Genomic DNA, 19,185 nt, shown 5'->3' with positions numbered 1-19,185 from the left:
CATATTAACTCATATATAACTAGAGTTTACTGTAGCTTTGGTAATATGACGTGAAAAAGCGCCTGTGAATGCCTATTTTCTGAAACGATTTGATTTTGATTCTACATTCAAATTCACAATTGACGAAGTTTTTGGAAATGGCTGTACTTGTGACGTGTGGTTTCACTCCAGAATATAATTGTAATTCTCATAGATGTTGTAAGAGGCGACTAAAGGAGCCTAAACTCATGAAAGAGAGAGACAGAAAATGTTTTAAATAAATATTACTCATTAGACAATCGCGTTTAAGCCAGCAATGTTCTGAAACAACGCAGTACTCTTCCCGCATTCTGACCTCACCTCGAGGTCAAAGGTCACACTCCGAGCTGTTTTACGAGCGGCTAATAAATTAACTGATAACCTATTCATAACTTGTCTGACAGATATCGCGGCATCCATTAAGAAATATGGAAAACTGAATTATATAAAGAAAATTATATTTTATAAAGAGGATTCTTTATTTCATTTGATTAAAAACCTATATCTATCATACGGGTCACTCTCTATCTCTCTCTCTCATCTTCAGGTGTTCAGTTTCATTCGGGGTTGCGATGCCGCAAAGCCCATCCTCTCCTAAGCCTCTATAAGGTTTTCAACAGTTCAGTGGTTTTTCACAACCAGCTATAAAACCCTTCACTCTTTTATAAGTAGTTATTAAAAAGGACTATTTTATCCATGCTTATTATAAAAATTAAATTTTTAATTTTACAATTGAATTCCATATATATTCAGTTCCGTAATCATTTATATTCAGTACCAAGTAGTCGTTTCATAAAAATATATAATAATAATTGTGTGTATATTTCCCCGACATATTTCAATTCCAAAATGAAACATGTAATTTGTATAACTTAAAAAACAATATCGTGTATGCAAATTTATTTTCAATAATCGAGTAATAATTTCAATTTCATAAATAATTCCATAGGTCACACTTGACAGGTGTGAAAAACACAATCGAATAAATATTACAATAATTAAAAAAAAAAAAACAAAAACTAATTTCAAATTCATAAATAGAACACTTGTATTTTAGTGATGCAACAAAGCAAATGGAATCGGTACATGGTATCGATATTATCGATATTATTAAACTGTTACACAAAACGATTTATCGCAAGCAATAACATGCGCCGTGGTCCTCGAAATTAACATCTAAATGACTGATTGGAAATCAGTGAGGCCGGTCATGGCGTATTAACAGTGAATTGGGTTTCTGAGGCGTTTTTCAGTTATGTGCATTACATCGGACGATAAGAACAATTTCGCATTACCACTTGCATAGAAATGGTTGATATTTTGTTTTATTTCGTTACATTGTGTTTTTTTTATTATCTTTTTTAATTTTCTGTAATTCAATTATCGCGATCCTTGCTTACTTATTTCGGATTTAAACACCAATAATTTTGTACGAAATTAAATATAAACATTTTATTTTTTTCAATTTTATCACTCCAGGATTTCGGGATTTTCTAAAAATTAATTAAAGGATTGGAATCTTTATGGTCTGCTAATGACTGAAACGCATGATGATGTGATTAAAACTGTGTGTTCGTCTTGTTACAGATGAACCAAAAGTGCAAAGTGTGCGGGGAGCCCGCGGCGGGATTTCATTTCGGCGCATTTACATGTGAAGGATGCAAGGTATGGCATATTTATATTTCTATATTAATATAATAAATATAAATAAATAAATAAATATATTAAAACAAATCACACAGATTGAGCTAGCACCAAAGTAAGTTCGAGACTTGTGTTATGGGATACTGACTCATTGATACTATATTTTATAACAATTACATATATAGATAAACATCCAAGACCCGGGCCAATCAGAAAAAGATCATTTTCCATAATGACCCGACCGGGGATCGAACCCGGGACCTCTCGATTCAGAGGCAAGCACTGTACGTCAAGTTTGTTTTAAAGCGCTTATATTTTAATCTTTATTTTGTAGTCTGTCAATGATACAGATCTAGGGCGGGATACACACGCCTGCGCAGAGTTATGTTTATTATAATATCCGCAATTTATATTACGGATTATTAAAAAAAGCACAATTATTTAATTAGTAGTTTACTTGCGTTTTGGAAGCGGTTATCAACTTTGTTTATGTCTCATTATGAATTTTTAAAAAAGAAACCTATAATTAAAGAAATACATAGCTATCGCGGCATAAATAATAAAACAGGCCTAATTTAAATTAAAAATCGTTGAGGCATTTAAACAATTACGTTATACCAACAGAATTGCATCAGATTCGAACAGTTTTCGGCGGATGGCCTGGCTTCAATCATATTTGGTTGAGGCTATTATTATGATTTCGCTATTCAAATCAATCCGGAAAACTGGGAAATCTAGGACAGGCCTCAAGGTGTAGGCAACACGCGAGTTTACAGCCATATATATATATAAATGTGCTAAATGTTTTTATATACCACCAACTACCAAGCAAGCAAACAGGCTTGAAGGTAAGTGGTCACCACAACATACGAACGCTTAAAATACTTCAGACGTCACACGCGCGTTCTTAACTTGTAAAATACGTTCATTTTTTATACTAACCACTACAAGGAGCTCCCTCTATTGAAGGTTACTAAGACTACGGGGAGTTTTCCAAAATTCCGTAGTAAGTACTTACTTCCTGCACTACAAACATTTATGGATCATGTTATATTTCTATCTGACCCTAACCTCTCGGCGCCATGTTGTTTTCCTGCCTAGCTTCTTCTCTCTTTTTCTTCGTAAGACATCCGTGCACGGAACCCTTCTAAAACCCTACAAAACGTTACATATTAACGTAAATTAATTCAAGATATAAAAACATAAACACCTATTAATTGAATATGTAATACTGCTGCTCTATATCCGATTCGCTGATTGCGATAATTACGACTTTTCCGATTCGAACTCGATTTTTCCTTTGCCACTTCCGACGGTGTAATATATACCGTATTATTAATGCCATAGCATTGATAAATATTTTTTGCGTACGTATGTCAGTAGATAGCTAGCATCCAGGAGATACACGTCAATAATTCGATCAATATTCTAAACAACGTTCATGTAATAATCGATAACAGTTTACACTTTTGTTGTTTCGTGTAACCTCCGGCAAATATTGTCGATTCCTTTTATAGTATTAAAATAATTTGATTCCGATCAGCGTTCTTTTTTTCTTATACCAAATGGCCAGCACAAATGAACTTTATTTAAAAAAAAAATTCTTCGATTCTGCTATTTGAAGATTTTTTAAAGAGCACTAAACTTTTCATCCAAATAGACCTAGTTTACTCAACATTTGCGCAACCATTGAAGTACGGATCATTACCCAAAGCAGTTGATGTGCCCGCAAGATCGGAAGGCTGTCTATGGTGGTCTTGCCCAAGAACCCACGGTCCGGAAAATAAGCATCTCGTTGCCGATTCTTTGCAATTTCGGAAAATTCGATCGCTATTGCCAAATCTAGTTCATGGATGTTTCTATTCTGATGACATTTTTGTATCTTGTTCATGAAAAAAATGTACTAAGAATACTTTGTTTTGTGATCAAAATCATGATTTATAAACACATTATGCTATTTGTGCATTCAGCTATTTAAATTCATCCACAAAACATTAATAATCGACCTAATATTATATAAGAATCCGAAATTAAATTTAAAAATAGGACATATTATTATTTTATTTAAATTCAATAAAATCGATATTCAATTTATTCGAATTACAAATAATTCCGTTATTTCATTCGATATTTGAAATTGAAAAACATTCCACTGACCGTCGTCGGATATTACATCTGTGACAAACGCAAGTGGGCCGAGCTGACCGTCCGTGCATCCTGTAACGTTTTCCTTTGCTTGCCCAACGCATTGTTCTAGTTGCATTGATATCTGTTACATTATGTAAGGGAATTGTTGCTCATTGTAAACTTTGAGCCAAAAGTGGATCAAATTGAGAAAGGTCATAGACTAAAGACCTAAATACTCGAGATTTGCGTCTGTTTTTAAATCTCTGTTTGAATTTGAAAAACAATTTAGTATCTTTCCATAACACGATAGATTTTGAATTAAAATTTTTTATCTTTATTTCCTGACGAGTTGAGAGACAAATTAAATTAATTCAGTAATAAAAAATAAAAGACCACTCAATCCCGAAGTCCATGTTGCCTTACTAAAAAGACACCGACGACACGAACGACAGATAAAAAACGTCGCATATACCGACGCGTGCGCCTGCCCGCGTGACGTCACACGCGCGACTAATTGCAATAATCCCTGCTCACTTAAGAACTGTCAAAACTTGCGACAGTCGTCGGTAGCCTCAAAAGAATGAACGAAATAACCTAAGCAGATGCCGCGAGTGGAGTATAAGGGTCGAGCTAAATAGATGGTCAGCCGAGGCATTATTAGGGCTGGCTTCTTTTAGAAAATAGCGATATAAATTGTCAGCAACAGGATAAAAGTTAAAATACTACGCGTCAAACAACTGTCATGTCGTCCGTAAATTAAATAGATATAATGATAAGAAAGTATATAATTATGAAGTGTGAAAAATAAATATGTTTCCTAGTGAAAGCCGAAGTGAAACGTTATAGCGATGAAAATAAATAAATGGAAAGAACGTGATGAAGATAATTTTATAGCTTAAATACGATGGACAACACACGAGCACTATTCTCATAATTTACTTTTAATCATAATTAAATATCAATAAATAAATCCAAAATATAATTGTATGTGCAGGGTTAAAATCGAAAATATTAAAGTGGCTCAATATTGCATTGTATAAAGTTTCCGGGAAGCACTGCAAAAACAAATAAAAGTGTTCCATTTACGAACGAAAGTTATCGAGGAAGAGTTCTATAAAAATGAAGATTGTTCGATCGATAATTAGTTCTATTTATAAATCCAAATCGATGTTGCCTTGTAGCAGCCCTAGCTCGGTCACAATTAGTGCGCACGCACATTTACATACAAACGGTGGCGTTTAATTGTGTGCCGACAAATTGACGAGAGTCGATTGTGTGTGCAAACGCAGCACGGTGACCAGACTGGCTAATTGATAGTGGCTCGGACTGTTTGTGGGATAATGGGATTTCGTTCTCATTCCAATTCAATTGGAGGTGGAAAGCAGTCTACGTTTAATTACCTTGATTTCTCTGATGCAACTTTAAATCCGTTTGCAATTTTATTTTACTTACCGTTCTTCTTGGAATATTTTTTCACTAACCCCGAATTTCACGGCATTACAGCTCGTAATTCAACTAGCAGAATGCTCTAGCAAAATAGAGAGAGAAAAAGTTCTTCTTGGCGTTTTAATTCGAGATGGTCAAATTTTTAGGCCCATACGATACATTTTTTTAAAAGTTTTACAGCTGAATTGGTTACAATTCCATGCTTTTAGGCAAATTATATTAAAGACTTAAATTTATTCGACCAAGAGAAGTTTCAAATATGGAATTACCTCATTAAAATCCATTATTTCTTTGCTCGATCATATTGCAATTTTTTTACTTCTAGAACATAAAGAAATCACTTAATTGTTTTACATTAAACAAATCATCCATATAAATTTGATTTTATTATTCCAAATCTCCCATAAATTAACAGAATCGAACTAAGTACGAGACTAAGGCTATTGCCTAAGCCCAATAAACTAGCCGCGAATGATATTGAGCTACTCAGATGTGTAGTTACATTTAATGGCCACGATGGATGACCAGCAAAAACGTGTGAAACCCCGCGATGCTCCAATTATTGCGTAAGGCAAACACGAATGGCTGGGAATGATAGTGACGTGCGTGTGGTGATTTGTGATACATTAGATTTGAATTTGGAACGATCTTTTGTTTGTTTTGTTTCATTTTCCTATAGCAAGATACATTATCATGCTTAAAACATGGACAAGGATGCTTGAATATCCTGTCTTCAAGCATCGTTGTCCATGTATTAAGCATTATAATGTATCTTGCTATATAAGATATGTATCACATTACCAGTATATCAAATAATTTTATCAGTATAACGAACGGACACTACCACATAGAAAATATTATATCTTTCACAAACTAGTTAATCCTATTAATTGAAATCAGAATGGACTGTGACAAGCTTGCGATAGCTAAGACGCCATGGAGGTCATCAATTTCACAGTCTATCTCATTTTTCAAATACAAATCTGTTTCTGTCATCACTCGACTCCAACAGTGCGACAGATCATCCTTACTAGTCCGATAAGCGATCGCCAATCGCACGACTGTCAGAACTCGAATTATATTCTAATTTGGAGCACATTCAAATTGCGGTAACGCACGCGAACGGAAAACGCTCAACGGAAAGAGATATTCGGGTTAAACTGAGACGTTTTGTTTCGTAACAACAACGCAATAAATCATCGCTTCTAATTTGCTTTTAAAGGTTTCTGGAAAGAATTATCTGTATGTGTAATCGGGTATTGTGCGGGGACAATCGCGCGACAGTGGCGCCGTGCCGCCATTGTGCGGCGGTTCTAAAGAAGCCGCTTCACGTAATTTGTCAAGCGAACAAAACAAAAGTCGCGCCTTTAATGGGCTGCCTTAATGCGAGATTTAATTAATTGGATTGTTATTTTATTCGTAATTGGCTTAGCTTTTATTTATTCCTTGACAAATAGATTACATTGTGGCAGCGATGGAGCGCGCGCAGAATATCTGCGGCACAGAAGAGTAATTTCTAGAAGGATATCGAAGTAATGCGTTTCTTCAGTCAAACATTATCCAAATTTTAATGCTTTTAAGGGCTTTCCCAGCACTGAAATTGAAACTGTCTATGTATATGTTAATACGAATAAGATCATTTATAACATCCATATAATTGATACCCGCAATATTTACACGTCCCATTACACGTTCCGTAACTTCCTTAGTTTGGGTCATGCTTGTTATAGAAATATAATAAATCTTTGCAATTAAACGGTGTGAAACTCGATTCATTACGTGATTGCTTTAAGTTAATTATTAGTCGGTGTTAAATGGAAGACAAATTTAAAAATGCGTATTACAATCATCGGGTTTTTCATATCCTCATTGTATTTAATTATAATATCAGTTATAATTAAATACAATGAGGTAAAAGTAAATATAAATATTTCAGCATTTTCTAAACAAGATAATAACGATTATTAACAACTTTCTCGATGTTAATTAAGTATATATTATTAAAGACAATTATAAAGACAACCAAGACATGCTTACTGACGTAATATTATATCTGCGAAAAATATAAAAAACTAAAGTTGAAAAGCGAAATTATAGAGAAGATTATTTGAGTTCCAATGATTTAAAACGCTATAACAAAACAACATCAATGTATATTTCTCATTAAGTAAATTATGTTAAAATTCCGATTTTCAAAGAGATTAAATTAAAATAAATAGCCTCTTAATTGAATTGATTTAAGTTTTAAAATAAGTAAAACACCAGTCAAACGACCTTGGAAACAATAACTAATTAAAAATCAGATCAAACTTTCACGGTGAATGTTCTGGAGTTGAAACAATGCCTAGTTCGTTTGCAATATCATTTGCAGGGTTAATCGATTAGATTCGATGCGGCAATCGATATTTTTGTACTCGGAACTAAACCGATACATGAGTACAGTCCGCTATGATTAATATGCTTAATTGGAGTGAAATCTAATTCGATACATCCTTGATTATCAGTTGAGTGAATTATAGGCCGCCAGGTGTCAGCGTCCACGAATAACTATTGATTTTACTTCGTGTCAACTAATCTAATGGGAATGACTAATATACTTACGACAATTTCGACTACTCGACCCTCGCATTAAGTGTCATCAGTCGAAAACATAAAGCATTGTCCATCTGGCATTTTATTCAACTTATTCATTGTATGTCGCAATAAATAAATATATTTGTAAAAATCGGTGCAGCAAATTCGGTATGCGAAGATCTAATACGGTTAATTACGTCTTCACCTTATTGCTACATTACGCCTGTATCACATGATCTTTACAGATCTGTCGTCCTTCTTTTTACATCATATTACTACTATAATAAATTCTTGAAGAGCATGTAATATCCACGAATAATATTAGGTATTTATAAATGTAAAATTTTTGACATTTGTATATTCAATAGTCGAGGGCCAGCATACGCAAAATTTTATAAACTTAAGATAATAATATCAAATATGTTCATCAACTTATTGGTCACCGTGTTGTCATTTAAACCATTTACGTGCACATACTTTCTCCTAAATACATCGTAAAGTCTGTCCGATTCGATAATCGCACATAATCGATTATAAATAGTCTTAGTGACTGTCATTGTTTTATAGAGCTCGTTTTGTAACTGTCTATTGGCACAACGCGTCAAATATAAGTGGACCCGTAACAGAATAGCGAACTAATTCGTACTATATTGTAATTTCTGTTCTAAAACGAAGGTGGCGCCCTCATTCACAATTACAAAGTTTTGGCTTGACAATTTATTGGAACACATCAGCCATTTTTATTCCTGTCACGGGCCGACCGCGTCCGGACGACATGTCCGATTGTGTACTCAACTAATTTATTCGATCGTGAGGCTATCGATTTTAAATTTTGTTATGTGCTTATGTAACTAATCGAATTAATGATCGGTTGACACAATATGTATATATACTCGAGTATATAGTACTCGGTTGACATTGAAATTGTTTGGACCATAAAATTAAACTCGAAGTCAACATACGAAAATTGAACTTAAATTAAGTAATTTTAACAGCTTTATTCACTGGGGATTTTGATTATACATTTACATTTTTACAAATTTTTATATATTTACTAATACAACTTTTTTAACAGATTCATCCACGATTCGTCACAGAATCTTCTAAAATAGGTATTTCCTAATCCCATGCAGCAGACCTCAGGGCTAACGTTATTTGAAAACTTTATCTTAATAATGCAAAGTTTATAATAAAGTAATATCGTTTACTTGCATGATGGTGTGGGAAAAAAACAAACTGTATTTATTTTCACACTCATCATTAGCGGACGTAAGCGAAAGCAATTTTTTATTCTCCTCATATGATAAATGATTCAGTTGTACCAACATAACACGACAAGAACAACCGCCAATTGTTCCGCCATTACAATGCTGAAGAATGTTCCAATTTCGAATTGAAATCACAATCGAGCATCGGCAGCACGGCATCGAGTCACGTTAATCGAATAATCGATTGTATTCGAATGTCAGAGCCAATCAAAACATCGGTACTAGTGCAGGTCACTGCTTCTGAATTCAAATGCGAGATGACACGACGTGGACAACTTTTTTATGTGGCTATTTAAATAGAACAATCGCGATTCTGTTCTCTATTCCTTTTGCCGTTGGGTTTAACTGAACTTTGGTTAGATATTTTTGTGTATATCAGATAAGTTTGTCAGAGAAAGGTCATGATATCATCTGTATATTTCTCACGCTCGCAGTTGCGTGCAGAAAAGTCCGAATGTTGGTTCAGAACAATTAGTTACGACAATAAAAGATTGCATAGTGAATTTGATTCTACGTGGCTAACTGGCCGTTCGATACTTTCGAGTTCTCACGGAAATTTCTTTTTTATATGATTTTGTGTGCACTTTGTATTGAACTCATGTCGGTTAAATTTTTCACATTAGCTTATGAATAATACTTAAACCAGCTTTCGTGTTTATTATATAATCTTATACCTGGGAACGTTAGTGTCATAGAATAAGTTTTGATGATAGAAATTTGTACCATTTTGTAACAAAAACAAGTATTATAATTGACGTGAAAAAGTGTTTGTAAAGGCCTAATTTCTAAATAAATACTTCGGTTTTGATGTCTTCGCATTTGACTGCTCAATATACAATCATATGTATCGTATAAGTAAATGATAATGCACTTTGACTGTATTTTCTCCTGAAATAGTCACATACTATAAAAATATATTTTCCACACATTTTCCAATTTTATTAGATTGCATTTAATTATACTTAACAACACGATCTATTCAGTCAAAGATCAACTATAATGTTATATTATAAACGATAGTTGTCTGTCTGTATGAACGCGATAAACACAAAAACTACCAGACGTATTTCTGTACGGTTTGTACCAACTAATAGTGTGGTTCCTGAGAAAGGTTTAAGTGTAGATATAATTTATTATGATTTTACCCGAGCGAAACCGGGACGGACAGCTTATATGTAATAAATATAACTATCAATTGAAGCATAAAAACTAATGTTTCTTGCAAAATATTTAATTTTACTGAATTTGTCATAAACACTTAGAGCCTTTTATAGTACAACTCACAACAGTTAAGTTTAATTAAGTTTAACGGGGCAGGCTATGAAGTTAACTTTAACACAATGCAACATTAGCCTCGCAGTTAACTGCGCGCGTTACGGGCTCGCTGCGGGAACAATTCTGTTAAATCCTAGACGAAATGTCAAACACTAAAACCTGTGATGCATGTTGACTAAATAGTTTTCATTGTTTTACACGATTATATACAGCCAGTTTCACACCTGTGACATTGCAATTGATAGTGAAACGTGATATGAAATAGTGAAAATGCTGCGGTGATGTTTGTTGCGCCGCTTCTTCACCTGAACTTTGAAAGTCGGCGTTATTCGCAGTTTTAAGAACATTTTCGACGACAATAAATTATGTGTACCATCATAAGTCGAAAATAATTTATGAATTAAATTTAAAATTCAAAAATAGATATTTCCATGTAACTTCAGTTTCCATGACAAATAAATTATTATGATAAGCATGAACAGATGGTGCACCCAGCATCGGCTCCCAACGACGCTGTAGAGGGAACTCTGCAACATGTAACACGAGTAGCACATGAATAATTTTTTCACGTATTGAATGCAACAAGAAAAACTTGTGTCAAACATTTTTTGTTTTCAAAAAACTTGTTTATAATTTAAATAAATACTAGCTTTTGCCCGCGGCTTCACCCGCGTAAATTTCCCAAAGGAACAATTATTTTTCCAAGATTAAAGGCACCCTATGCCCTTCTCCATACTTACTTCAAACTATATGTATGCAAAATTTCAAGAAGATTGTTTCAATAAATAAAGCTTGAAGAAAGGTAACAAAAACAAATTTCATCGCAATCAATCGCGTTTATAATATTAGTTAGGATTAAACAACTAAAGATCTTCAATCAGTCTATAGTTTTAAAACGTTATGTCCACACAAGAACACTAACAAATACGTAGGCGGCTGACTCCTTCGACCTTTCAACCCTAAGCGACAAATATTTCAGTAATGGCGCGTCACATAAATTTATCAGTCAGTATCAACACAGCACAAAATAAAGACAATTACAGATGTGATTCGCGTATACTACGACTACATATTCTATCTTGCAGTGTAAACTATTAAGTTTACACTGCAAGATAGAATAGAAATTCTGTTCATAATTAAATCTGAATTATATATATATTAGCTGATTATCATTATAGTATAGGTATACGAGTATTCTCAACAAATAACCCTTTCAGCTTTTATATGGTATATATATATATATATATATATATATATGTATATATTTTATATGGTTTAGCAACGCCATAAAACTTGACAGTATGTATTAAACTGTTTTTATGATTAATTGCTTACGTACTTTATATAATTCGCTCACGTATCTTTATACTTCGTATGTCCGAATTATTATATAAAAGGTGTGCGCGTTAAATACCGTTTAAGCAATTAATGATGAAACGCGAAAGTTTAAAGTCATGCTTTTATGACAAGTTTTATATTAAATTTCGACAAAGTGTTAGATTAAAATTGGTTTTATTTGTATTGATGTCATGGTAAATATTCCATTAGAGGAAGTTCTGTAAACCAACGTTCATTTTCGTCAATTTTAATGCGAGCGTTAAACATGAATAAAGTGTTTTAGCTGCTTCGTTGTATTTTTGGTAGATAGAGCTCAAAATTCACTCCAAATTTCTAAATAATTATTTACATCGCTCTAAAAAGGGGATCCCTTTTTTTCGCATAAATTTTAAATATTTTATTCTAATGCGACAGAGGCGCCCATTGACGCTATTTTCAATTTAGATTTAGATAACTTAACTATCTGTACTAAGACAATTTGCGTTCAAAGTATCACTCAGGTTGTATATAAATGAGGTGACGTAATGTCGTTAATATGGTATGCTGTAAATACAAGATTTATGCGCAAGATATAGCTTTTATAGATCTTGCTTTAAGTGTAACCTGTCGCTCAAAAGAAGGGTACCTGAGTTTTAATGTTTTTAATATTGTCGTAAACATATGAAGAATATGCTAAATCTATGAAAATCGCAAGATATTTTCAGTCAGTAATTTAGCAAATTTATACTATTATTATAAAGAGGTAAGCGTTTGTGAGTTTGTATGTTTGAGGAGGGTAATATCCGAAACTACCGAACCGATTTCATAAATTCTTTCTCTATTAGAAAGGTACATTATCTAAGATTGCTATATGTTATATTTTATCTTACGGGGCTTCGCTCCCGTGGGAATTATATTGAAATTGAATTCGCTCCCAAGTATTTAATACTTTCAAAGAACAGAGTATCCAGGAACTAGATGAGTCATAAGGATTTCTTGAGCTTATATCGCTGTAATTTATCACCAAAATTGCTTCCACTGCATTCTTATTATCTCTATTCTTATTACTTAATTTTCATGAAAAATACATCTCATTAAATATCAAATTTAAATTCTGTGCATTAGTCTAATACAGGACCTGGTCCGGTGTCCTAGTTAAACAGCTGAACGCTGCAAGATGCGGCGTGTAGATGGTGACAACACATCTTGTAATAAAATATCTTAGACGTATTAACCTAGCGCGCCGCGTGACGCTGCCTTTGGCGTTCACCTGGAACACCGCGTCAAACCAGATCACATTTAAATTTTAATTGAGATGTTACAAAATAAATTAACTTGCGTGTTCATGGGTTATTCGATTCTTCCGTTATTCGTGATCTAATGAATCGCTATCATTCAACGAAGGTTAACTATGAAAAAAACACATTAATTAGACAAATTGTTGACACGCGTTCGGGAGAGATTTATAGCTAACATTAGATTTATAACCCCTTTTAAAACTTATATATTAGCATATCGGCATACATTTTTACTACATTATAATCGTGACTGGCATTATAATATTACACGTGAGCCCTTGGCATTGATCATGGATTGGTGACATACAATATTTTTTATTTGTATTCACTCACAAATTATGAATTTTTATATCGATAAAATATGCCAATCCAATATATCAATTTATAATAGAAAATCAACTGGATCCACCGAAATGGTAATAAATTGATAAAAAAAAACATTCCCATCGAAATAATTTTTTGACATAGCAACCTAGCTGGAAAAATAAAGTCACAAAACAAACTCGCAAAATTATCGATTTTATTCTTACCACGTTTACCTTTAGTTGGTATTGTTTCAGTTTAAATTCCTCATTGACAATTGGCATTCTTCCTGCGCGTGAGTGTGCAATCATTTGGGTAGTGCCAACACGACAGGCAATAACTTGACCTTGACCAAAATGATGACTTGATGTCATCGAGCATATGATAACAATGGTCTGCTGACAACTAAATATACTGAAGACCGTTTTAAGTGGCGAGGAAAAATAGGAAAGCGAACCCTGGGCTCCGACGCTCAACGGCTGAGGAAGGACTACCAGATGAAAGATTATAGTAACTTACTGTGTTTACAATGCAGATATTTATAAATATTCATAAATGAAAGCGTGAAAACTATTTATAGATGTTCAAATTTCATTTTACATTGAAAAGTATTTAGTGTCTAGACGTCTTCGATTTTCCAGTTAAGACTGCCTCACTAGTTAATTAAAATACAATGGACAGAATAAAAACACAAGTATGAACTCTGTTTGAAATAAATCCAACAAAATATTTGTTACTTTTGTTTGTTGAATAAATTCAACACTAATGCCAGCCTACACTGTCACCGAACTCAGACACACGTGATCGTTGCGTATTTCGTATGAGCGCTTTTATTTAGCGCCATGAAAAACCAGCAATATTTGATATATTGCCGGCAAAGTTAAGCAAACTGTTCGACGACAGTGTGGAGCCGGCATAAGAACACTCGATCGAATGCAAAACGGTCTGGCAACTAGTGCAATCGAAGTCGAAATGATGACCAAAAAGTAGGAAAGTGGCCCCCGACGCACAACGGCTGAGGAAGAAACCGGCAAAACACTCAGATGAGAGAGAGAGAGGGACACGATCGCATGCTGTAGTCAGCTGTCTAGGATATTCTTATCCTTTAGTTACATCGTTCAATATCCAGGTGATCCTATTTTAAGGCGAGACCACATACCACAAAGAATATAGTGTAGGGTAGTAGTATGATAGGGATCAACACTGTTCAAATGAGTTTCTTTCGGCATTTCTTCAGCAGTGGTCGTTCCGAAATGCCAGTAGTTTGTAGCTTGTTAGAAATAACTATAAATATAAAGATTGACGAGAAAAAGTGCCTGTGAAGGTCTAATTTCTGAATAAATGATTTGAATTTGAAAACTTTTTACGTCAAGATTTAAAAACGCTATGAGCCACGAAATAGCTGACTTATTGCGGAATGAAACGAGACACTAAAACAATAGGGCATTACCAATTGCCAAGGTCGATGCGAACACAACCATAATAAACGGGCCAAGCGATCTGGAACAGACTTGGCGGTCGGAAATGGTCAATTTTCACTATCAGGCCAATTCGAAGCAATAAAAGAAACAATTTTTCAGAAATTGTATCTTGTACTTCTCATTAATTTCATCGGTTTACTCGAACATATTTCAGTACATGGTACTAGAGACTGTATAACATTTCCCTCTGAAACTGAATAGTGTAATAAGGAAATAAATTGATACACTTATATGACCAAGTGCAACCTACTCACTATTTAAAAATATTATAAATCAGGCTGTAAGTATCCTTCTTAATTACAATTCCCCGACTCTTGGATCTGCAAAGCCTGTAAGAGATAAACGTGTAACATCTATCGATCATTTGTATCTAATCAATAACGACGAAATCCTTTGTTAGCGTCTTGTCGTTCTTGAGAAAAGCTTTTTTTAATAATACCGAATTCTCCCTCAGAACTGTTGACCTAAAGGCGCGTTTACATGGGCCGTTGGCTCCCAACGAAGCAGATAGCGTCGATAGTGAAACCTCGTGTCATTTCCTGCCTTTACGTTCCACTTCGAATCATTCGTTTAATCCAGTTTTCCCTGGCCTTGACCATTTGGTACTTTACGTAATTAAAAGTAACGTTTGATTGATAAATATTTTCTTCGTCCACCGATTTCAAGATTCGGTACAAAATCACATGGAATTACAAAATATTACCTTTTATATATCTTAATAAGCTAATCATAATAATATCATGGCTTTGTAAATGATCTGAAATCCATTAAAGAGTTATATCAAAAATCACTTTCAAAAAATAGTTATGTTAAAGGATAAAAGATTCTGTATTATTATTAGACTCTTTAATAACCAGCGCTGCTAAACATGACATAGATCGAATCCGGAAAGCGACCGGTCAAATCGATTCGTCTGACAGCTTAATTAAACAGATGCAAATGCTAACTGTCATGGCACGTGACGCGGGCGCAGTAGCGGACTGGAAAGCAGCCGCGTTTGGAATTAAAACAAGGGCTAAACAGCGGCTTTGATCTCGCCAGCCGACTTAATGATGCGCACGATTGTTCCGAAGATGTGATCACGATGTCTGCTTTATTTGATTCGATTACTGCTGTGACTGGCGTGAAAAGAAGTCGATATACTTGTGTTGTCTAAGATAAGCTTGGATTTGAACAAATACTTGGAGTAAAGTTTATTGTTTTGTTGAGTTTAAGTCGACTATAACTCATCTCTCTACCTACGGCGAAAATTAACTTTTTATTTTAGGCGTGATCTATTAATAAATAAATAAATAAAATATTTATTCAAGTATATAGCTATGTTACAATAGTATATGTATAAAAAAGTACAAAATAAATACGCTCTAATTTGTAAACTATTTTGTATACAAACTTTTGACTAACATATTATTTCTCTTTCTTTTCAGTCATTCTTCGGGCGGTCGTACAACAACCTGAACTCCATAACCGAATGCAAAAACAACGGAGAATGCGTCATCAACAAGAAAAACAGGACGGCGTGCAAAGCGTGTCGACTGCGCAAGTGTCTCATGGTGGGGATGTCGAAGTCCGGCTCAAGATACGGCCGAAGGTCAAACTGGTTCAAAATCCATTGTCTTTTACAAGAACAGCAGCAAGCCGCTCAATCTCGATCACCCCCAAGAGTACCCCCCTCGCCGCATCACTTGGCTCCCCCTTTCCCGCCTCATCTCTTCCCTGGATTAGCCAGACCTAGGACGAAAGAAGAACTAGCCTTATTAGGCCTCGATGAATACAAAGCACCCTGCTCCGGGTCACCTGATTCACACCGCAGCGGATCGTCTCCGAAATTAGACGAAAAGACAAGACTCACTCAGTCGCGACCGCCTGATCGACCCTTAACGCCGCCTAGAGATACCTTCGTCCCACTGCCTTTAGCCAACATATCCTTGCCTCACTTCCCCCACTCGCCGTTCTTACCACCGCCTCCATTCAGCCCGTTCGCTGCTAATCATCCTCTACTATTCCCTCCTGGATTCCACCCAATATACTCAAGACATCTGCTCGACCATGCAGCGCTGCGACAAGCAGCAGAAAACAACAACGACGTCAGAATCGACGATCACAATGCTGATTCTTCGAAGCGATTTTTCTTAGATGAGATTTTAAAGCAACAGAGATCTACTCAGCCGACGCCGCAAGATGATACATTCTCTGAAGCTGAATTTGTTCCCACTCCTCCAGCGGAGAGGAGAACGTCTGAGTCGCCATTGCAGGAGAATCCTATGGACTTGTCAGTCAAATCTGATGGTCGGTCGAGTTCAGCACGAAGGAGGTCAGACGATAGCGAAGTAATAGCCCCAGATAATGAAGATGGAGAATCGGTGAGCGGTGCCGCGTCCGCAAGTGAAGAAGAAGATGTATCTTACTCGCAGATAAAGAGGATCAAACTCCATCCTTTAGACCTCACGACCAAAGTTTGACGTCAGCGAACGTCCCTAGTTCCGGTATAAAAAGAACTTTAAGTACTCCAAACGTCAGTGAATATATAAAGGCCAGTAAATCGGATTGTGATTTTAAAAATAAGTAGACAGGAGACATTCCGAACATTGTTTTGTGAGTTGTTATCGCTTGAATAAAGAGTCTATCCAAATACGTAAATTAAGTTCTAGATAAATGTTATTGGTATAGCCAGCCCGGTATCGGTTATGTACAAAATGAGTGTAAATAAATAAATTATTTCGTGTAGATTAAGTTTAGGTTAATATTAGTTAGTGGTTTTTCAAAATGGAGCCAGCCGGGTGTTGCAACATTCCATTTCGTCGAAATAGCTATATTTTTGTATAATTTTGAAGATAATTTATTCAATTAGCAGAATTTGATTATGTGTTTGACGAGTTGACGTTCGAGTGCGGATGGACCTTGTGTCCCTTCTGGCGTATTATTTACTTCTCTTAGGTTTATGTTAATTGCTACTTGGATTTCCTCTTGTACATCCCAATATTGTACTGAAATACTCTAAAGATTGTAAGCATTATAGTGCCTTAATTACATGCTCGTCAAACCTGGACAAACCTCATCGTTCATTGTTAAGTTTGTGAGCTATATTTTAACACAAAACAAAGCTAAGTTTAGCAAGCATGTAAACTAGGCTTTACGTTCTGTCTCGTTGTGACGTTATTTTTTTCTAGTTAATAATAAAAACGTCTGTACTGAATTTGTGCCAGACTGCTAAAAACTGCGGTTTCCATATTTTCAAGGTTTTTAACCGTATAGCCGATTGTTTGTGTAGTTGTTTAAAAAATGGCTCTTCTTTTTTAAAGTCACCTTGGTTTCCGAATATCGGGCGTATGCTTCAACGAGAAAGATCAAGTTATATACATTCCTATGAAATTGCTCAAATATTTCAGTGTCGTTGTATCGATGTACTCATTGTAGGGAATTTAGTCACGCTCACATACATACTCAGCTGTAATACTTGTGGTCTACGTTTTTGTATATAATGTGTATTAGTTATCGTTTTGAATTTAAATGTTTGTTGTGAATGCATTCCACGAAGAGATACAAAATAAACTATTCATGCACTCGACCTCTCATTTTATTTCATTCCCTATAGTCCAACAGATCATTGCTAATTTATTCAAAATCTATAAGTATTTTTCAACCTACAGAAATATGTCACTTGAGAGCAACTGAGAGACGAACTTTCGAGCCAGACACGTATTGTTTATAACATATCTAACGCTTATGATTACTTAATTAATTTTCCATTGTGAATAATTTTTTCGAATGTTTTTAGTTCACACATCAACTAATATAAATTAAGAAAAATTTTATTCTGACGGGTTCGATTATCAAATTGAATCTTTTGACCTCGCATTTCACCTCAATCCTATTATACGTGATAAAAAAAAAAACAAACAAACACACTTTTATATTCATAATATAATTATGCATATGCAAATCCGTCAACATGAAATTTTAAATTAATTCAGTTTAATTAACTCCAAGTCGTTTGAACGCTAAATCTGCTTTTAATTAAGTGTAATCAAAGCGTTGTTTATTCGCTCATTTAGCTAATAACGATAAACATGGTGCAAAATTAATTGTGATTAAATTCAAATTACGACATTACTATTCATAAATATTGATACATAAACACACATTTTATGTATTCCTAAATTATAATACGTCTAGATATAAAACAGAGGCTTTAATTTTATCCAAAAGCGGAATACACAATTGATATCTGGAGAACGCACCACAAAATATGTCCCCTGGCTATATGTGGAACTATCGATATAGATCGGCCACGTAGTTGTTGTCAACGACTGTGGCGTCAAAGTTAAAGCACTAAGGTTGACTTTATCACGTTTTCTGGCACTTTTCACGTCAAATTTTCAATTACAAAATATTCCTAACCACCACTGTTGAACACATTTAAATAGTACATCA

The 19,185-nt window shown here is 34.7% G+C and overlaps 1 protein-coding gene across 1 annotated transcript in view; it reads left to right on the top strand.

Annotated features, from left to right (window-relative positions):
- LOC128673322 (knirps-related protein-like) overlaps positions 1-18,319 on the top strand; it is an 82,573-nt gene extending 64,254 nt beyond the window's left edge. Inside the window, exons 2-3 of the mRNA XM_053751098.2 lie at positions 1,606-1,683; positions 16,179-18,319. Coding sequence (XP_053607073.1) covers positions 1,606-1,683; positions 16,179-17,213 — 1,113 coding nt within the window. The 3' untranslated portion in view covers positions 17,214-18,319. The remainder of the gene's footprint in view (positions 1-1,605; positions 1,684-16,178) is intronic.
- Positions 18,320-19,185: the final 866 nt, after the last annotated feature.

This window comes from Plodia interpunctella, chromosome 10, assembly GCF_027563975.2.
Source record: "Plodia interpunctella isolate USDA-ARS_2022_Savannah chromosome 10, ilPloInte3.2, whole genome shotgun sequence".
Classification (NCBI taxonomy): Eukaryota; Metazoa; Arthropoda; class Insecta; order Lepidoptera; family Pyralidae; genus Plodia; species Plodia interpunctella.
The sequence above is the reverse complement of the archived record's forward strand: the minus strand, read 5'-3'. Positions and strand labels throughout refer to the sequence as shown.